This window comes from Pteronotus mesoamericanus, unplaced genomic scaffold (assembly GCF_021234165.1).
Source record: "Pteronotus mesoamericanus isolate MK-2021 breed Mesoamerican mustached bat unplaced genomic scaffold, CSHL_Meso_final contig_121, whole genome shotgun sequence".
NCBI lineage: Eukaryota > Metazoa > Chordata > Mammalia > Chiroptera > Mormoopidae > Pteronotus > Pteronotus mesoamericanus.
Window position 1 is genome coordinate 2518550 of NW_026555046.1, and position 21849 is coordinate 2540398.

Sequence of the window (21849 nt, forward strand, 5' to 3'; positions counted from 1 at the left end):
AGGGGGGAGGGGGGTGGGGGGCAGGTTGTAAGCCGCTCAGAAGGTTTGAGGGGGAAGTGACTAAGCTAAACCAGGCTTCTAAGGAACAGTAAGGCCTGTGGTGAGGTTGGCCCTGTGAGGCCAGGGCAGGGCTGAGATTATAGTACCAGACAGACCCCAGGCAGCGGGGTTGGGGGTGCTGATTCAGGGAAACAGAGGCAGGCGCCATAGGGGACTGCCTGCCAGGAAGCCAGCCAGGGTGGGGCAAGGGGCCGGGCACCCTGAGGACCAGGTTGGCAGCAGGGATCTGGACAGTAGGTAGTAGAGAGCAGGGAGGCTGGCTTGAGTCACCCCAAGATTGCCTCAGGTATGCAGATTGTTTTGAGCTAAAGGCAGGCAACTTTAGCCTCAGGCTCAAGAGAATTTTCTCCCCCTCCTTTTATTTTAACTACCTGGAAGAACTTGAATTAGGGGCCTTGCTTAATTTCACCTATAGATAGGTCACAGGAGATAACTTCTTTTTGGCCCATCTATAGGTCAGGGCAAACATTTTCTAAATGTCTGTTCATATCCCGAAAGGACCCTTGGAAGCCCCTAAGGTACGTTACCTTATCCCTAGCTCAGAATGTCCTGTATACCTCAGTCTCCCTTTCTATCTCTGAACCTCTCCTGCATGTGGGCCTCTGACTCTCTCCTTTATGTGCGATTCCCATACATGCATATGTATTAAATGTGGTTATTTTCTCTTGTTAATCTGCCTCATGTCTATTTGATTATTAGACTAGCCAGAAGACCCTGGTGGATAGAGGAAAGTTTGTTCTTTTCCCCCATGGGGGACAGGCGGGGAGCACCTGGGGGAAGCCAGGAGCCACTGACATGGAATGCCTCAGAGTGACAATGTGGCTCTGACAGAAAAGATTATAGAATATCTTTCTTATTCTTTCTTTTCCCCTTAAGATTATTTCTTTACGATGTGTGTGCTCTACTCATATAATCAGAATACAATGAAAGTTGTTAAAAAATAATTTTAAATAAGACAGTGCCAACTAGAATTGACTAGGTCTAGTTGGGTTTGGGGTGGGAGTGGGGCGGGGAAGAGGGGCATGACCTTGAAAAGAAGCAGCGCCCTGGGGACTGATGCTCCTCTTTGAGAGGGCTTTGAGTAAGCGGAGGGTGAGGTGGCAGGAGACACCAAGAAAATGTTCAAGGTTAACGGTCTGAGGGAGACGGTGAAAGGAGCCTGTCTGCAGGGGGTGGGGCAAAGAGGGAGAGAAAGGGGTGGGCTCTCAGCCCATTCATTTGTTAATTGTCCCAGTGCTGAGGTAGGGGCAGTGGCTTTCCTGCCTGCCCAGAAGCTCAGGTAGAGGACTCCGCAATTCAGAGACACTCCTCCCAGCCCCAACTGTACACAAAAAGCCAGGGGCTAAAAGAGACCTCAAGCCAGCCTGGGGTGGGTTCCTGGGGCCCCAGGGACCGTGCAGGGTGCGGTGCGGGCGGGCCTAGGATCTGAGGAATGTCCTGGAGGAAAATCTGTGAGGAGGGATTTACTGAGGAAAAAAAGAGACTACTTGGATGCAAGTTTCACCCCTTTGTTTGTACGCTGATTCGCATAACTGAATCTGGAGGGAAAATCCCTGGAAACTATTCTGAATGTGTTTTGGGAGGTGGGAGTGGTGATAGCAAGAAGGAAATGGCAGCTCCGAAGAAAAGCCCCATTAACCACATTTTATTGGACGATTTTCCAAAGGGGAAAAAAATCACCTGCCTGCTACCTGGACGAGGGCGACCCCCTGCCGTGGGGCTCAGTGAGGGGGGCCTTGAAGGAAGACTTTGACCCCACTGAAGGGGATAAGGTTCTGAAACCGAGGGTCCTTACGACTTTGATTAAATTTAGTTTTAAAACCTAGCACTGGAAATCATTTCTCTCTCTCTAGACGCCTCAGAGACCTAGCTTTCCCCCCAGTAATCAGCAGCCCCCAAGGCGGCAAAAGACAGCGGCCTGGACCTGACTGGTGACCACAAGCCTGGACCTCTGGTGGCTAAAGATAACATCTTTTTTTCCCCATTGTATTTTTTTCCGTCACCATTCGTCCCCCTTAACCCCCTCCCCAAAAGATAACATTTTGACCTGATTTACGTTTCAGCTTCTCAGCCCTAAGGTGGAATTACCCCCTGACTGTGGTGAAACCAGACAGAAGGGTGCTGCAGCAGGCCTCAGAGCTGTCCTCAAGGCCTAAGAAAAGACCCATCACCCTTACCTAACCTCTGACCAGCCAGCTCCCAGCACGACCCACACACCTAATCCACAGTCTCTTGGGTTTTGCCATATATAATCTGTAACATACACCCCATTGGGAACTCAGGATTCAATATTAAACTATTTTTCTCTTGTGGGGGTCCAGAACGAGTCACCCCAAGATGTCCCTCTGTGGCATGCAGATTGGCGTTACAGGCAATTTAGCCCAAGGCTCAGCAGAAACTTTTGCCCCCATTGGTAACTGCATAGAAGAATTTGAATTAGAGGCCTTGCCCATATCAGCAATAATCTTCCCACTTACGTGGCAGGGCCAACTTCTATTTACTAAACATCTGCTCTTCTTATCATCCTATAATGACACTTGGAAGACCCCAAGGCACATTATATACGTTAATTCCCCTTTCTATCTCTAAGCCTCTCCTGCATGTGGGGTCTCTGACCTTCATGTACGTCGGGTTCCCATACATATGTATTAAATTTGGTTAACTTCTTTTGCTAATCTGTCTCAAGTCTATTTGATTATTAGACCAGCCGGAAATTGTGAACCCTGAGAGCAGAGAAGTTTGTTCCTCCTCCACACTTTCTGTGCTGCAAACTCCTGCCCATGCGTTTCTTTGGGACAGTGCACACAGGTAGGACTCAAACACTGGGGTCCCCGTAACAGTTCCAAACGTGGCCAGAGTCATCATGGACAGTCTGTGTAGGAGTGCTTTTGGGGGAAAAAAAGGCCTCATTATGTGCTTCAGACCATGTCCTGCCCTCACTTCCTTGAGACTTGAAGTCTCAGCCTTAAGGGGAGGATCTGAACTCACCCAGACAAAGGGACAGACAATTGCCCTGGGTGTATGCACGGTCTCTTCTGAAGCCCCAGCCTCCCAGCCTCCTCCCCATGTCCTGTTTTTTGTGCTGCTCAGAAAAGCAGACGTTAGTGGACACAACTCTGGCTCAGAGGAGGCTGAACTCGAGTCTCCATCCTCTGACAATCCCGCTGGTGCCTGGGGGGCCCGAGGCTGGCTAGGGAGTGCCAGCTGCGGTGACAGCCATCCGTTCCCAGTAGGACACAAAGCAAACAGCCAGGTGTGAGAGCTGTGTTTCCTGCTCTAGTCGCGTTGTGACCAGTTCCTGAACTTAGCAAGCCCATTCCTGTCCTAGCTGGCACCACAGACTTGGGGCTCTGTCTTCTCTTTCAAAACACAGGAAAGGGAGGCTGGGCAGAGGCACACGGTGCCAGTAGACCCTGAAGCCCCCTGCCTGCTCCCATCTCCTGCACAGCTGGAAGTGTATGGTGGTCCTGAGCCCCCTCCCAGGTCCCTAAAGGCATGTGGGTGGGAGTGGGGCGTCAGTGTGGCTTCGGGGGTAAAGAGCAGTGCAGAGGCACTCCTCGGTGGGGAGGCGGCGGTGGAGGCTATCCTTGTCCAGCCTTCAGGACCTTGTCTGAAATTGGGCCCTCACTGTTCAGGCTGCCCAGTGCCTCCCCGACTGGGTGTGAGTCGGAGGCTGGGAAGCCCCCACAGGAAATGGGGCCCGGGAAACCTCAGTCAGCAACTTGGGGAGAGGCAGAGTCTGAGGGTGTGGAATGGGACGGGACGTGTCTGAACCCCATGCAGACAAGACAGGGCCATCCTCTGCTGCTGCTGCTGCTAGTACTGGAGGCTTAAAGGGCCTAGCCTGCCCCCTGGGGAAGGATGACAAAGTAAGAGATAGAAGACAGCCTGCGGAGCTTGTCGCCCACCAAGAGGGGAGTGGTAAGTCAGTGTCTCCTTGTTCTGCCCCAGCCAGTTCTGACCCCAGGAACTAGGGCCAAGACTCCCTTTGCAGCACTTTTATCACAAAAGGCAAGGGACAAAGGGTGGCCATTTCCCAGGAACTTCATCCTTTAAAAAATTCCCCTCCAGTAATGCCAAGGGAGCAGGAAGTGGCGGGGAGTATTTATGCTAAAAAAGGGCAGAAAGGAGGAGGGAGAGGATCTCCCAGGAATCTTCTAGCTCTGCCGGGAACATTATGGTTTCTTCCACCTCAGGTCATGACCAGGAATCCAGACTTACCTAACCAGGCAAGTCTTCAACCCCAGCCCTTGCCCTGGAGGCAGAGCCATGCCAGATGGGGATGGCAGATCTTGTCACGGGCAGGAGGAGCCTACGGGAGCAGCTGTAGCGAGACTCCAGGGCAGCTGTTGTGGGGGCTGGGGGGTGGTGGGAGAGCTGGGGCAAGGCTGACCCAGGAACACCTGCTGGGAAGGACCAAGATGGACATGCCCTCCCAGCCAGGCTGCTGTGGGTACCCCTGGCTCTTGCTCAGGAAGTCAGCCTTGAGTGCCTTTTGGTGTTAGGGTCCCTGCCTGGGACCCCAGGACCCCAGAACAGCCTCCTCTGCTTTGGCCTCTGCAAGCTCATTGGCTCTAGGTGGTAGCTGCCTTGGGGGACCTGCATTCAGCCACAATCTGGCTGGGCTGCTCTCAGCCCTGCCTAGAGGGCCTGCCTGGAGGTCCACCCCAACTGGAGGATTGACTCCAGGAGAATTCTGCCATAGGTCCCATCATTGTCATGCGTGAGTCCTCTCAGAGGTTTTATTCCATTGGAGACATTCAGACACACGTACAAGTGCTGAAGGTCAATGCCAGAACCAACCTAGTCTGGGAGAGATTGACGTTGTCCTGGTCTATCTTGGGACATTTCAGACTCAGGGCTAGAGTTAGGTCCTGATGAATTTTTTCTTTTCTTTCTGTTTTCCAAAACTAAATTTAAACCTATAGTCCCACTTGACAGTGTCCTGAGGCAGGGGGCTCACAGAGGGAGCATGAGGGTCCTCACTTTCAGCAGACGAGAAAGCTGAGCCTGGAGAGGTCCTCTGACCGCATGACCATCTCCATCTCCAGTCAGGGTCAGGTCTGAAGCAGATGTCTGTGCTCTCTCCTTTAAGCTGGACAAGCTCTGAGTGTGTGTGTGTGTGTGCGCGCGCGGTCCCGCTTCAAAGAGAACAAGCCCCTAATCCTGGGTACAGCAAGGGCCCAAGGGCCTGCTGGAGGCCCCACAGGGAGAGGCTTAGGCTGCTCCCTGGGAAGGGGAGCACTGGAGCCTGAGCCCCCAGGGTATGGTCTAGGTCCTCCACCACAGGCCGGGCAAATGACAACAATAATTAATAGTGAGCAATCCTGAGGCAGGGCTACTTGCTGGCCCCAGGTCAAGAGCCTCAGCCCATGAGAAAGCCACAGCTCCTCTGGCTGGTGTGTCCACAAAAACACAATGAGAGGGGATGCATTTTTCAATGAGACCTCCTCTGGATCTGTCATGGAATGTGGCACCTGTTATCATCTCTAGGATGCTTCCCTGCCCCCACGAGCCAGCCACATGACATGCTCCCCTTTCCGGAGCTGTTCTTGCGCCAAGGTTGCACTCCTGACCTTGGCATGGACCATGATGAAAGCAGCAAGCAGAGGGCTGTGTCCAAAGGAAAACTGAGTTTGGAAGTGACCTCTGACCAGGACAAGTCATCGGCCACAAGTCCTAGAGAGTAGGAAATGACGAAGACATATGACTGATGGTTAGGAAATGAGAAGAGACGGTGACACACCACCTCTTCCGAGGCCGGGTCCCTGAGAGCACAGGGCAGAGAGGCCAGAGGGCAGACGTCATAGGCAGGGCCTGCCATACTCACCCTGGGGCTTGTGAGGCTGGACCCTCAACTCTGTTAATGAAAGTGCCTGTTCGGATATGGGGGTGGGTTTGAGCCCCGAACATGGAGCAGAGATGAGGCTGCTTGAGGGTGTGGGGAGACAGGCGGGCAGCATCTGCACAGGAACAAGACTCCCAGCTCAGCTGCTGGGAGTGGCCACGGCTGGAAAGTTGCCCTGAGGGCTCCAGCAGGGCAGAGGGGCTGGATGTCTCCTCAGAGGCTGCCAGAGGGGCGGGGTGGGGTGGGGGTGGGGGCGGGGTGCGGCTGGCCCAGCACATGTCCACCTCCTCAGGTTCCTCACTAGAGGAGCTCCTCACCTGCACTTCCAGCTGCCTGGGGAAAATGAGTTCAGAGACCCGAGAACTGAACTCTTTTAAAAGAGACAGGTTTCTCTTGGGCTCTATATTGAACTCAGGATTGGGCCCCGAGTGGCCCTCGCCCCTGCTCTTGGTATTGAGGACAGTACCAAGGACATGAAGGCCATGGCATAGCATGGTGCTGGGGGTGGGAGAGAGGAGTTGGGACAAAAGCAGGGAGGCTGAGGGCTTCTTTTCCTGTGGGCCTCCTCTAGGGAGCTTATCTTGGAGCATCTGACCCATTGCTCAGACTGCTGGTCGGAGGAGCCGAGTGGCTGTAGGCAAGCCCTTACGAGAGCTTATACTTCCCAAGGATAACAGAGTGTAGGGCCACCACCCGTGGCTGAAGACCAGCAGGGTGCCATGGACATCTAAAGTTTCAAGGGGCCCAGGATTCTGCCCCTTCTTTTGTCAGATTGTCCCAATCTTCTGTCCGCTACACCCAGGTCAAGTTGCTCCGAGATAGTGACGTTAGCCCTGACTCCAGGGGAGACACATGGCCCAGGCTGGCCTATCCCCGTAGGCCTGGCTCTGTGACTGAGTTAGAGATGAGCACATGACCTACGCTAAACCACTGAGACTAAACTATGGGACTCTGGTTAGAACCCCAGGACAGAAGCTTTTTCTTTCTCCCTGGCTGGAGTTGCTGAGTGTGGGGTTTCCAGAACCAGCAGAGAAAGCCTGCCTGGGAACGCAACAGAGGGCAGAGCTGAGATGTGCAGAGGGCAGCACTGAGGGGCCATGACACTGCTCAACCCTGTCCAGTTGAGCTGGAGGGGCTGTCCCAGGACCTTTCAGGATATGTGTTTGAGTTTCTGTCATTAGAGAATCCCAGCAAAGATAGGCAGAATGGACAGAAAAGGTGGTAAGCTGAGAGCAGGTCGGGAGGCCGTGGGCTGCCTGGCAACAACTCCTATAGAGAACAGCGGGTCAGGGGCCTCACACACCTTGCCTGGTCCCTCTGAGATGTGTGGAGGAGCTGAGCCCAAGCTGCTTAGACAGAGCCCTTGGAAGGCACTGCCCCTCCCCCTATTGGCTCAGGCCCAGGATGGAGAGGGACAGGGTAGGTGGGCCTGGGTACAGGGGAGGTGGGGAAGGGTCCCACAGCCTCTCTCTGTAGAGCCCCCATGAGGCCCTTGGGCCCTTGTTGTGCCCAGCAGAAAGGGCTTGTTCTCTCTGAAGAGCATCCACTGGGAATTTGGTTGACATAGACTCTGGGCTGGTCCTCAATAGTGACACTGGTTAGGTGTGTGAAGCCACAGGCGAGTGAACAGCCTGTAAGGCCATGGGGATCCAGGACAGGAGGGACAGGCTGGGTATTGCCAGGGAGGAGGAACAGCAGGAGCAAAGCTGCAGACTGGAGAATGGGGGTTTCTGGGAAGGACACCCACTGCCTGGAATCAGGTGGTGTGACTGGGTTCTCAGGAGGGAAGCACGTGGATGAAGTGGGCCGGCTGATGAGGCCGTGGACGGCAGGGTTTGGATATGATATGACGGGGACCGAGGGGCACTTTTTCCTGAGTAGGAATGGGAGGAAGATGATCACAAAGTTGCCCAGAAGGCCTTGCGGGATAAAGAGGCTGAGTTAGGGTATTAGGTCACAAACAGAGACAACCAACATGGGGCAAGGACAGTGCCAGGGGAGGGACCCCTGGATCTGGGCTGGGGTGGGAGAGAGCAGGCTATATGTCTAAAGAAGCCCAGCCTGCCCTCCCCAGCTGAACTGTCACTTCATGACCTGCTCACATGCTTGCAAAGAAGCTAAAATTCCTTGTATTCAAACAAAGCTGGCCTGGGCCTGGGCCCTGTGTGGCTTCAGATGCTCAGGAGGACCCATTCTGAAGAGGTTTAGAGGACACTTAGGTGGATGTGAAGTGCTGCCAGAGCACAAATGCCCCTTTAGGGCCAGCTTTCCAGAGGCCAGCTCTTTGAGGTTGATTTCCAAAGTCGTCTGATGTTCCTCTCTGCGGAGGAAGTAAGAAGAACTTACCACTAACCAGCCAGGCAAGGGACACATTTCTCCTGAAGCTCTAGTTTCCGTTCCTCAAAAGTAGTCAGTTTTCCCCCATCCCTCCTAATCTTGGCCTGGCTTGGGTCCCCAGTCCTGAGGTAGGTGGCTCTCTAAGGTGCAGGGTAAGGGCAGGAAGAAAAAAGGACAGCACCTGCTGGTGAGAAGGCAGAGAGTAAAGGAAGAGGGAGAGGCTCCCAATCCACCTGTCCTTCTGGGTGATACAGGAGCCAGACCTGTGTTCAAACCAAGCCCAAGGGAGCACCTGTTGCCATGCTGCTGCTCAGAGCCAGCAGGAGAGTGCAGGCACAGGCACAGAGCTGCCGGGGGCCGCATGCCCTCCTTGCTTTCTCCCGTGGCCTCCCAAACCTACCCTACAGTTGCTTAGGCAGCTCTTGTCAGGGTCACCTGACACAGGGGCAGGCTGGCTGCCATCTCAGCAGCAGAAGCAAAAGCAGTAAAACTTGTTTGTCAGCTCTAGTAACACAGGGGCACACCATATAGATATGCAGGAGAGGCATACAACACACGCATAGACAGACACGCACACAGACAGGGACGAGATACAGGCCCACGCCCTCTGTGGAGGACGTGTGGGGATCCCAGGAGTACGTGCACTCAAAGGATGTGAAGCCCAAAGCATGGTCCAGGCTCGGAGCACACCCAGCTCCAACAATCAACTGTACACAAGCATTTCTCCCACCCACAGGCTGTCCCCAAGCGCAGGGTTGACCGCAAGTGGTATGCATGATAAGGAAGCTGACAGGAGCCACCTGTGGTCAGCCAGCTTCCATCTAGGTGGCGTGGCCTCTTGCAGCTAGCCCACGGGGGGACTGGTACCATCACATGTGCAGAACCCTCAGTGGGTCCCCAGGCTGTCTGCCCAACAAGGACATCATTAGGCTGTGGGGGGTGCTAGCCCAGGAGGCTGAAAAGGAGGGAGGATCGAGCTCCCGGTGCTTGGGTGCAGGTCCGCCCTGGACTTCCCCTCTGCAGACCTTCCTTTTCTTTCACATAGTGAGAGACAGTCCACCTCCTCAAAGTTCCCAAATTTAACCAAACTGCGGAAAACTCCCACTCCACCATAAAGATTCTGGTTCTGTATACCTTCCATATCCCTAAGGGAAAAGACAGAACCAGAAATTCCTTCCCAGTAGCACCTACAGAGCCAAAACCTGGGGAAAGACAGCCAGACACGGCAGGACAAGGTGGTAGATGGGGCACAACAGACGACAGAGGCTCAGCAAGGCCAAAGTATCAATAACCTCAATTAAAGTGAGAGGGCCGAGGCTGAGATCGGCCACAACTAGGCAAAATCTGGCCAAACACATTGTGGACAAAAAAGGGGCCCCATCCTAAGCGTGACTGGCCCGTTGAGGCCTGTATGGCGGCCTTACACATTCAGAGACCAAAGTAACTACATAGGATGGTCTGAAATTTAAATGTCCTAACTAGAAGCAACTCCTGGTGGGTAGTCCTGTCCAGGCCCTGGGTAGTCACGCCCTAGGCCCGCAGCTGAGCCTGTCTACTATCTTTTTGCATCTAAGATAACATACCTTTGAAATGTCAGAGTAATCTTTTTTTCCAGACCCCTTACGGCATAACCTCGGGCAGCAGAGCAGAGACCAGAAACTGGTTCCCCCACCGCTGTTACCTTAGTCCCTGAATACCATCTCTACGTGCTATAAATGTTAACTATTAACCATCCGGTGCTCATCAATGTAAAAAAAAACAAAAAAGTACTTTTCTCTCTGTTTTACTTTTTATTCAATCCTAGACAAATTCCCACTTTGCTTTTCCCACCTCTCTAATCTTCCACCAATGGAGTTCATGTAACCTCCTTTACGTCTCCTCCTTTGATTCTAATGTATACAATAAGCTGCAAAACTGCTATTTTCAGGAGCATTTTTCAATCCATTGGTATTTTGCTACTGGGCAATTGCCATCAGTTTGGCTTAAATAAATTCATTAAAAATTCTCTACAGGTTTGGACATTGCTTACATCAACAATGGTTTTTGTAAGTCAACAAAAACCAAAAATCCTCAGGATCCCTCGTTCTGGGTTGGAAGGTTGAGCTGCTCGCTTCAGTGGAGAGCAGGACTAATAAAACAGTGTTGGTCCGGTCAGGATAGGATAAAATATATAAAACAAAATGATGACACTCGTGTCAACCAAGACAGCTGCCAGTCAGCCACGACACTTTGGTTCAAGAAGGAAAATACCTAAGTCACACCAGACACATATGGCAAGGAGTGTTCAAAATATCTGTGCACAGGACCAGAACAGACATATCTGTAGAGGTGGAATACCCCAGGATAAGCCCACCTGGAATTCCCCAACCACTTATCATGGGTCCCAAGACACTTATTAAGGGACTCAGAAGGGTGGAGTACACTACGCTCAAGGGTATAACTGGGGTGGACTTCAGAGCCACCATGGAGGCAGCGAATCTCCCCACAGCAAGGCGCTGCTCCATGCCGTGATATGCTGCTGGAGGCTCTGCCCTGCTGGATTGAGAACTTTGTTTGCCCCACTGCCAGTCTGGCTCTGGAGATTCTGCCTTACAAGAGGCTGACAGCTCCCTGGCCTACTGTGCTGTCTCCTGGACCTGCAGGCTGGGACTCTAGGACTCAGGTTCGTTATCCCTCAATTCTCTTGTGTGATGTTATTACTGATTGCATCTGAGTGATTATTGTTATTAGGTTAGTAGGGATTTGGATTGAATCTGTATTAATAAAAGCTGAGTGAACAGCATAGTAACCTGTTATTTCTAAATAATTCCTATTATTTCTCAGTGCCAGTGTTACCTGTAGGACTGGTGGTTGTCTACATGGCTCGGTGCTTTCGGTTCTTAAGGCCTGGATCAGACGACCTGAGCGGGGACCAAAGGCTGGCTTATAGGAAAGACTATATGGTGAAACACATGCTCTTGACAGCTTCCAGGAGACAGTGGCAACCTGAGTCCAGTTATGTGATGGTTGTATGCACGGGGCCGGCATGGAGGCCCCATGTCTCACAGAATTGGTATCTGTGGGCCAGGGGGTGCACCTGGAGACCAACTCTCAGAGTATACTCCTGTTAGGTCATCCTCTCCCCTCTCTCCCCAAACATCACTCTGACCTCTGTCTGCTCTCCTCTGAGAGAACTCCTCCCTCTCAAACCGGGTAAGCACAGGCCAACAATGGCCACCGCAGGGGCCAGGGAAACTTCCTCCTTCTCCCATTAGTTCTTCTGGATGGTTGAAGGATTTGAAAGACACACAGCAGGTAAGAGGAGAAAATCAAATCTTAATACTTGTGCACCAGGAATTCACATAAACATACAAATTACAAAGACAGGCCCTGGCCAGGGAGCTCAGTTGGTTGGAGCATTGTCTTGTTATGTCAAGGTTGCAGGTTCAATTCCTGGTCAGGGCACATGCATTAGGAGGCAACTAATGAATGTATAATTGGGTGGAACATCAGGTTGTTTCTCTCTCTCTTCTCCCTACCCCTCTCTCTCTAAAATCAGTGAATAAAAAAATAAAATAAGAATTTAAAAAAATTTTAAAGACAGTAAGGCAAACTAAGGCATAATATATATGTTATTTTGGACTAAGAGGGGGAGGCAGGCAATTTACAGGTAGTTGAAAAAGATTGAACATTTGGTAAATACATTCTTACCTGGCTACCCACAAACAGCGGGACACAGAAGGGAACCTAGGAGACAGATTTTTCCTTGGATCCTCCCTGTCTGCCACACTTCATTCATATGTGCTAAGGTTCCCTTTCTGAAGCAGGTTTTTCTATCTGAATCTCTAGGCAGGAAAGGGGAAGGTAGCAAACTCTTCCTGAGTTTATTGGACTTTAATTGTTTTCTGTTTGAAATAGTCTGACCCACACGCCAGCAAGGGGCTGGGCAACCATTTCTTTATCCAAAAGCACTTGAAAATGCTGCAAGTATTCTAGCCATCTGGTAAGAAGCAGGATCCTTATATTCCACAAGCTCTGTGGTGACCTGCTGGGATACAAACCAGCGGGTACAGGCCAGTCAGTCTTCCCTCCTCACTTACCCCTCCCTGCCACTGAAGGCCTGTGCTAGGAGCAGGTTCTCCCCTTTGTGGCACTTGGTGGTTAGCTTTCCCAGGCAGGAGCCTCACTAGCTTATAATTACACACAGTGTTCTCTGATTGGTTCTCCCATAAGCAAGTGACACTTGTGAAGTACCTCACAGAAGCCCAGGCTACAAACAAACCCTTGTATGCATCAAACCCTAATGATACAAGAGACAACGGGGCCCACATACAGAGGCTGGTCAGAGGGCGTGCAGAGGAGGAAGGTCTCCAGAAGGGGGGCAGGATGGCCAGAATGGGGAGGGGGAAGAAGAAGAGAGTCCAGAGCGGAAGAGAAATTAAAATTGCCTCATTCATTCACTCCTCTAGTGCCAAACATACCATAATGATGCTGGGAGACACTGGCTGTGCCCACAGTCTACCTGGGGACACCACAAGTAAAGGGACAACTGCAAAGCCCTGAGATCAGTGAGGACAGAAATTCATGCCCCAGGCAGCAAAGAGCAGCTCTCCCAGTCTCGGGAAGGGCTGGGAGCTGTCACCGGGGAGAGAGGAGACTGGGCCAAGGCCCCGGGCAAAGGGAGGGGGCGGGGAATCCAGGGAGTGGAGCCTGGCAGAAGAGTTTATCTGCAGGCCTGGAGGAGGGCTGCAGTGCACAGCAGTCTTTCTAGGGCAGGAAATATCCCAGACAGGAGCAAGCAGGATCTGAAGGAGGGGGTCCAAGGGCTGGGAGAGGGCTTGTCCCATATGCTCCAGGCTGGTTGCCTGGGACCAACCTCATTCTGGCCTTGGTTTCCCTGCTGTGCCTCAGGGGAAAGAAGGCCAAGCCTTTGAGCTCTGAGGATAAAAGGCTCAGCCGGCCCAGACCACCACTCCCTGTAAAACAGGGTGGAGGATGCCTCCACTCTTTTTGCTGGTGAGTAGCCTGCTCATCTTTGAAGATGAAACGTGTTGGGGCCTAATGAGGAGTCAGTCGCCGAGGTGGGGGTGGGGATGGACTGCGGAGCCCAGCCACCTGCCCAGTCCGGTCACTTACTCCGCCTAGCCCCGCCAGGCCAGAACAGAACCTGGCCCAGGAGGACAGAACACTTCATTTGTTTGTGTCTTCCACAGCGCCTCCCACCGGCCTGGCCTGCTCCCTTCCCTGCGCTGCTCTGGGCCACCCCGCTCTCAGGCCAGGACCACACCCAGGAGGGCTCCCGCTACCTACAGCAGAGCCATCTGAAAGCCTCCTGTGCCCCTTCCGCTGCCCTGGACTGGCCTGCTTTAAACTTATGCCCTAGCGCAGGGTGCCACGACACCCCAGCTCCTTACATTTCCAGGCCCAATGGGTCATTTCCAATATGGCCACTGACCAGCGGGACACTTTACAGCTGCCTTTATGTGTGTGAGAACAGTACTCTACATAAAGGATACTGTGAGGTCAGGTCACAGGAGTAGTCCCAGGGCACCTGGAGGTCACACTTTTCACATACCGTGAACAAGGCACAGCCCTTCCTTTACCTCTCACCACTCTCCTTCTTCCTCCCCGGCCCCCCAGGCCTGGGCCTCGAACCAGTGCCCTACTCAGACAGACCACCCCCAGGCTACCCCCCCAACACTCCACTCAGCCTCCATAACCAGCCCCATTTTCCAGGAAATAGTCGGCACAGGAAAAAGGGACACACAGATGCCCACACACCCAGGGGAGGCAGCAGCCTGGTAACAATGGCAGGAACCGCAGACAAAGCTGAAAGACAACCTTCCTACACTTTCTAGAAGAGAGCACGCACCCGGGGGGTTCTCATATCTTCTAAATGGTCCATTTGTATTCATTAAGTAATTAATTCACTTATCTGATTTGCAGGATGATGCACAAAGATTAGACTTCTGAATTCTCTACACACAGTGTTCAAGTGAGCTTTTGGAATTACCACCTTCCTAAATTAGAAAGATGCCTATCTATGTTCCTCATCCTGAGTCCCCAGGCTGGGGTGCTCACTGGGATCCACCTGTGCTCCCCAGGAAGCCAGGACTGGGGATCCCAATGCGAAGCTCCCACGCCTACGCCTGCCTGGCCTTCGCGCCAGGGGCCACAGCCACACCATTACAAACCCCACACTTGCCGACTCGGGGCGACCTCGCCGCCCTGACTCCCGCCAAAGCACGGCTTTCAGGGAATCTGGGCAGTATCTGGAAAGCCAAAGAGGAAGAACTGCAGAAGGCCAAGGACTCAGGCTCAGTGATGACTTTGCTGAATAAGGACAGGGATGTTGGGCCCAGTGCTGCCCTCAGAGAACAGGGTGCCTCCCACGGCTGGACATTCCCCTGGCTGCGAACTTCAGGTCCCTTCCCACCACATCCCCCTCATCAGCATTTCTGCTCCTGCATCCTCTTCTCAACAGTGAGGTAAGACTACTGGCACACCCGTGGCCAGCAAAGCCATGCCAGGGGCACAGGGTGCAGCAGAATCCAGAGCAGGGCTGAGTAGACACTTGGCCTGATGCCTCTGCACACAGTGCCCCACAGCATGGAGCCTGGCAAGGAAACTAATCACAGGCTGTGCCCACACCGTGACTACCTACTGACCAGAGGGAGGCAGCTCGGGGGTCTCTTTCCCCTCAGGGCCCGCAGGGGTGAAGGATGAAAAGCTTTGCCTTACCCGCTTCTCTGGTGCAACAGCGGGGACAGGTGGGCAGGTGCTGGTGCTCACCTTGTGGTCTAGCTCAGCACTGGCTTTTGGCTGTTGCTCCTGGCACAGCAGTAAGGTCTCGGAGTCCAGGTACTGCCCAAGGGATGATGGCCTCATGAGGCTCAGGAGCCGGCTGAGCTCTACCAGCTGGGGAGAGGAAGAGAAGCCATTATTCACGACAGCTGAGTACTTGGGGCACCGCAGGGACTCTTGGCCTGGCTGTCTCGGCTGGCAGTGGTAGTTTAGAACATAGGCCCTGGAGCCAGGCCACCAGCTTCTAGAACCTGGATCCACCTCACTTGGAAGCTGAGTCTTATGTGTAAAATGGAGATAAGCACACACCTTCCTCCCAAGAAGGAGGTCACACAGTCACAGAGGGCCTGGTACAGGATGAGTCCTCCCTTAAAGGAGCGAACTAGGAAGAGCTCTGTGGGCTGGAGGTGGAATCCACTTGCCTGGAGTCAGTAGACATTTGCGGTTGAGAAGAACCAAAACCGGCACAGAGGCTCTCCTCTGATACCAGGAAGACCCTGCCTGCCCTGAGCTGCTGCTCTCTCTGGGGCCTACTCTCCCATGACCCTCTCCTTCCATTTAACTTATTCGTGTGGGGCCTGAGCACGGGCTCAGGGAGGAAGAGAGGTTGTGTACAGCCCTCCACACCTTTTCCTGGGAACAGTGACTGACCACATCATCATCACGCTGTTACTGGACAAGAGGCCTGGCCTGGAGCGGGCGGGTCTGCCTAGGTCCAGCTCTAGTGTGTGGGTTCTTGACTTTGTGTAAGGAAGATTTCACACGAATCCAGGTGACTATGAGGATACATTTATTAAATCTGGGGACAGTGAAGCAAGGAAGAGCTTAGCATAGAGGAAGTTACCGGAGAGCCTAGGCTGGGCTGCCTTAGCTCACTGGGGAGTCAAAGAAGAGGGAGCTTTGGGGACAGGTTCAGGGAATAAGCCTGAGACAAACTGCCAACTGCCCATTGCCTTAGGGTTTAGGAGACAAGTGTCTGTGGGGAAAGAAGCGGGGTGGGGGGGGCGGGGGAGAAGGTAAAGGAAATGGCGAGGGCTGCTCCCCAGAGGGAGAGGGCATGCTGGGTCCTTTGTCTAGAATATACATCAGTTCTCCAGGTGAGCTCTTTCAGAGTCATGGTCTCCACTGATCGGTCAGTGACAGGGGAGGGGGTCTGTAGCTGATCACGTCACCCATGTGCTTTTGCTGCTTTTCTGGACCTGGAGCTGAAATACAGCTGAGGCCCAAATGTTATATCCAGGGAGGGAAGGCCAGGGGAGAAGTGGTTACCCTGGGGGCAAGGTCCTTGTTTTCCCAGTTTCGCCCCCGGCCAGGCACTCGGGGCCTTCTGCCCTGGTGACCATGGGCACCTGGCTGTACGGAAATTGCTCGGCCATTGTGCTCAGCTATATGTCTTTCTCTATTTCACTTGCCAAGGAATTTTCCTAGCTTCTTACTATCCTGTCGCAATGCTGCCTGCCCTGTTTCATCCTCCCACTCCCCCATTTTCCTTCCAGAGGATTTTAAAGCAAATCCAAGTATCATACCATTTTACCCATAAAGAGCTTCTAACAATAAAGGATAAGGATTTTGCCCCTAAACATAATCACAGAACCATTCTCTTGCCCAATAAAATTACTAAGAATTAATTCCTCATATGATCTAACGACTGTATTGTTTTCTCTGATTGTCTCAAATATATCTTTCTATAGTCGCTTTGTTGGAATGGGGATTCCCCCACAAGGTCCACACCTTGAATTTGGTTGAAATGTCACTTAATTTGCTAGCTGCATCCCCCAATTTAAACTGCTCATTCTCTCTGAACAAATGGGCCAGTGTTCCCCACCCTCTGGACCGCGGTCCGTATAAGTCCAGGTGTCTGCAGCAAGCAATTCTTCCTGCCTAGCCCCTGCGCCTGGTTTGGACACCCTCAGCCAAGCCCCAGCAACGACCACCCAGCTGCCCTGAAGCTAACTTGTGGCAGGGCAGGCAGGCAGGCTCCGAGTTCCTGGCCCCTCTGAGGCCACGTGCAGCCCTGGGGAGGGGTGGTGGTGGTGCAGTGCGAGGGAACAGAGCCCGGGGAGTTCACAGAGGCACCATTTCCTCAGAAGTAGCAGATGCAGGGTGGCCAAAAGGACAAGGTCTCTAGCCCCAGAGCCCAGATCCCTGCTTGAGCCCAGCCCTGCCCAGCACACCTGGCTTTCTCCCTCTGACTCACCCTCAGACACCTGCTCAGCCCCTCAGTGGCTGCGGGCTGAGACAGCCCAGACGAGCAGCTGGGCTGAGGGCTAGGAGTCAGGCCTGAGTCCTGGAAGGGAGCCAGGCTTTCCTGGCTTAGTGTCTGATCCCGTCAGAAGGGGAGAGGAGGAGGCAGGGAGAAAGAGGGAAGGTTCTGGTTGAAGAGAGGCACCATCTGGAGCTTCACCAAAACCAAGTGTGCCGCCTGGCTCAGTCCTTGTAAGTCTGGGGATAGTTTTCAAAACAGCCTTTCCTGTTCAGGGCTCACAACTGCAGCCAGTGCCCCCAGAAGCAGCCCTCGGGCAGGCAGCCTCGCCTCAGCTGGACCCTCCCTGACAGGAAGCCTTGGGCCGGGCTGGGTGGAGGAGCACACAACATTCCGTGTTTTCCCTCTCACTCTTTGAAAACAGCTCCACTCTGCTCGGTGCAGCAGCGGGCCACAGCGAGCCTTCCCCTCCTGATCGCCCATTCTCTTTTGGTCCCAGCTCAGCCATTGCCTCTCTCTCCAGGACAAGGGCCTGTTTGGGCTCTGTGGGTCCTGCCTGGGCCTGGGTCTGACCAGCACGTCTCCCCACCTTGCCCCTATTTCCAGAAGCCGGCTCCATAAACCTCTAGGCCAGAAGCAAATGATCACTCCAGAGGGCAGGTTTCCACTGGCAACAGTCTGCCTGGCAAGAGGAGGCAGGCCAGTTCCAGGGTGGGCACTGCCCACCCAGCCAGTCGCTGTTGCCCTCAACCCTGACTGCTCTCCCACTCCTCCGAAGGAGAAGGCCAAGATCTTACCTGCTTGCGACGACCCAGCCGCCCTGGCTGCTTCCAGGAGCCCGTACCCTGAGTAGTCATTCCGACCAGACATCGCACAACTGCCCCTCCCCTTCTCCCAGCCCCAGCTCCAAGCCCACCTGCATGGTGAGGCCCCCCCAACCCCCCAGCTCCCCTCAGCCCTCCAGCCCACACCATCCCACTTGTCAATCCAGACTCTGCTCTGCTTGTATTTCCACAGCATCTATCTCCTTCAAACAGGCTGTGTAACTTACTTGTTTAATATCATCTGTTCCCCTTTCCCTTATTAGAATATAAGCCCCAAGAGGGCAGTTTCATTCATTGCAACGTCCCTAGAGCCTAGCACAGTGTCTGGCACACGGCATACGTTTAATCCATATTCATCCTCGTAAATAGCTGGGCATGGCCGCAGCTAGCCTTTCCCTCGTAGGTGCAAACCTGATCTCCCTTCAGCCATCTGAAGCCCATGTTTTCCAAACTCCAACCTGGAAGGCATGGCTTGACAAAGGAGGGTTGCTGGGTGACAAGCAGTGGCCTGAGACAAGAAACAAACTCTGACTTCCCTCCGAACCCGTCCCACCTGTGCCTTGCCTGTCTCAGTCAAGTGCCTCTCCGCCCTGCCAGAGGGTCATATCTTGGAGTCCTGCTTACCTCCCTCTTCTCGCGTCCCCGGTCCCAATGGCTGTCTTTGGGAAACACACCAAGACTCTGACCACCTCTCGTCACGTATGCCACCATTTCCCCAGGCCAAACTGCCATCTGCCACGGCTACTGTCATTACCTCCTTCCTCCCCACCCCCAATAGTCTATTCTCAATACAGCAGCCAGAGAATATTGTAAAAAATTTTATAAACAAATTCTATTTTTTCTTTTAAAACTTTCCAATGAATTTCCACTTTGGCCTGAAAGTCAAAGCTCCCACCATGGCCTGGAGGTGCTGGAGGACTGAGTCCTCACTTTCCTCTCCACCTTCCACTCCTGCTCCACCCTCAGCCTTCTGCTCCATCTCCACCGGCCTCTGTTTTTTCTCTAACCTAAGAGAGCTTTGCCTGCCTCAGGGCCTTTGCACTTGCTGTACCCTCTTCCCCCAGAAACCTGCATGACGTCTTCAGGTCTGTGCTCAAATGTCCCTGTTCGCCCCTATAGACAGCACCCTCCCGACACTCCATCTCCTCTTTATCTTGCTTTCTTTTTCTCCCTAGCACTTATCACAACCTGGCATGCCAAATATTTATGTCTTCCTCAGTCCCCGTGTCCGCCTCCCCTGGACCATGAGTTTCGTGAAGGAGGGACTGAGTTCTGCTTAGGACTGTATCTTTAGTGACCTGGGAAGTGTCTGGACCATACTAATGCCTCAGGCCAAAACTCTGCTGTTCCCGCAGTAGTCCAGGGAGTCACAGGAACCCCAGGAGGCAGTGTGACCATGGACCTTTCCTGGAAAATGCAAGTCTTGGTATTGTTGTGTCCTGACCACCTGCAGGAGTCCTGATCCTCAAGTTCCATTGTCTAGCACCTGCTCCTGCTCCTGCTCCCAGGGCCACAGACTGCAGCCTGAGATGGGGAGCCAAGTGATGCAGTCACCAGGGACTTCTGCCCAGTGGCACCCTGAGAATTCTTTGCCCAGAACTCACCCCAGATCCTCTCCTCCCACAGAGTCGATCCTCAGCCCTTGCAGCCCCCTTCTTCGTGAATCAGTCAGTAAGGTTTATCAAGCTCTGGTTTACTGATGGAGAGTGAGGAAGGGATGGCCCCTGCCTATCTGCATCCAGGACTAAAGCACAAGGGACCAGCAGGACACCTGCAGCATGAAGCCACAGGTGTGGTCCAGGCTGTCGCCACAGTGAGAGCCAGGGGAGTGGTTGGGGCGGTGCCGATGGCTTGCTGCAGGGTCAAGGGCAGGACTCTGTAGCCAGGGCCTCTGGGCTTGAATCCCAGATGCACAGCTTTGTTGCTGTGTGACCCTGAGAATTTTCCTAACCACACCTGCCTTGGTTTCCCCATCTGTAAAAGATGGATGACAAACAGAGTCCTTACCACCTGGGGCTGCTGTGCGAAAGAAGTGAGCTTTGAGATTGGCCCTGGGACACAGCCAGTGCCAGCTGGCATGTTAGCCACCACTATTCAGTTGGGAGTGATGGGTGAAAAGGAAGAAATGTCAGTACACAGAGCTGTGTGCAGAGGTGCGGAGCTGCCCTGCAGAGCGGGGTCAGGGAGAGGAACGGGCTGCACCGGCAGGCTGTACAGAGAAGCTGGGAGAAGGCGTGTGGGCTGAACATGGGCAGCTGTGGGGCTGAGGTGCTCTTTGAAGGCGTGTTTCATGAGGATCTGTCTGACAAGCCAGACTGGACAGGGGAGTGCCTGCAGCGGGAGACGGGGAGGAGGCCGGGCAGCAGCCCGGGGCTGCAGTGAGTAGAGCTGGGGAAACACACGGAAGGGGAAGGCTGTGGGCAGGCCTGAGCTGGTCTTTCCTCCCCCGGAGCCACCAGGAGTCTGACATGGCTCTGCACAGCTGTCCTTCCCGCCTGCAGACCCTTCTCCTCAGCACGAGCACGGACTCAGCCTTCAAGGCTTCGCTCAGGACACCGCTAGGAGCCGCTGCCTCAGCCCGCCCTGCTCACACCCTCTCCTCTGAGGGCGTCTCCTGGCGCAGAGTCTGCAGGCCTCCCATCACGCTCCTCTCACTGACCCGGGCACAGGCCCTGGTCACTAAACAAACCCCCAAACTTTGGATTGACCCTGACTCTGGAGTCACCCTCTGTCTTTCCAGTCACTGCCAAATGCTGCTGGTGGGTGGCTACCCCTACTCACCACCCACCACCCGCAGCTGGTCCTCCCTTTCCTGGTCTTGGCGCGCTAGCCCCTCGCTGTACTCTGCTGACATTGAGCTCTGTTTTTGTGGGGCTCCATGATCCCCCAACCCCAGCTGACACCGCTACCGCTCTGCCAGGTGGCCCCCTGGAGTCCTTTGGGACCACTTGGCCTTGTCCTCTGCTTTCCCCTCTCTGCACCCCTGCCTGCCCTTAATCACATGGCACCCCCCACTGTCTGGTCCCTCTGCTCTTCTTCAAAGAGATGTCTTCTCATTAGGCTGTCACTTCTGTGAAGTGACCCCTGTGCAGGCCACTCCCACACCCGCCCCTCCCAAGGTCTCTGCCTGGAGAACGTTCCCTTTGCACACATATCGGCAACTCGCTTCTGCAAGTGTGCACCCACAAGTGTGCACTCGCAGAGTTCCTGGGCGTGCCCAGCACTGTGCTGGGCACCAAAGGGCAGCAGCAAGCAAAGGCTTTTGATCCCTGGCCTCAAGGAACTGCTGGTGTGCATGCATGTGTGTGTACTGTGTATATGTGCACACAGACCCTGAACAAACAAAAGAAAATATCAGAAGGTGAACACCATGAGTAAGTAAAGAACTGGGTGACAGTGGCAGGGTTGGGTTGGGTGTTCAGGAAAGACCTTCTGGAGGAGGTGACACTTATGCCAGAGTTGGAATGACAAGAATCTCTAGCCATGCTAAGCCTGAGGGGAAAGGCATTTAAGGCAAAGGGGACAGCCTAGGCAAAAGCCGGGACAGCCTAGGCAAAAGCCAGGCCAGGCCTGCTCTGACAAGCCAACCTGACTGCTCACCTTTCTGAGCTGCCTCCTTGCAATGTCAGACTCAGCCATATTGTCCACCTGCCCCAGAATGTGCTGGAACATTCTCTCAGCACTCTGGGCCAGGGGTTACACAGGCTTGTCCAGTACACCTTTAGTGGCCAGAGGCACACAGCCTTTGGGAAGGCCGACCTTGCCTGTGTCAGTGGCTGAGCTAGAGGGTTCAG

The 21849-nt window shown here is 53.8% G+C and overlaps 1 protein-coding gene across 1 annotated transcript in view; it reads right to left on the reverse strand.

Annotated features, from left to right (window-relative positions):
- FAM178B (family with sequence similarity 178 member B) overlaps positions 1 to 21849 on the reverse strand; it is an 81463-nt gene that overhangs the window by 3574 nt on the left and 56040 nt on the right. The window contains 1 exon segment of the mRNA XM_054586102.1: positions 15017 to 15142. Within this exon segment, the coding sequence (XP_054442077.1) occupies positions 15017 to 15142 (126 nt within the window).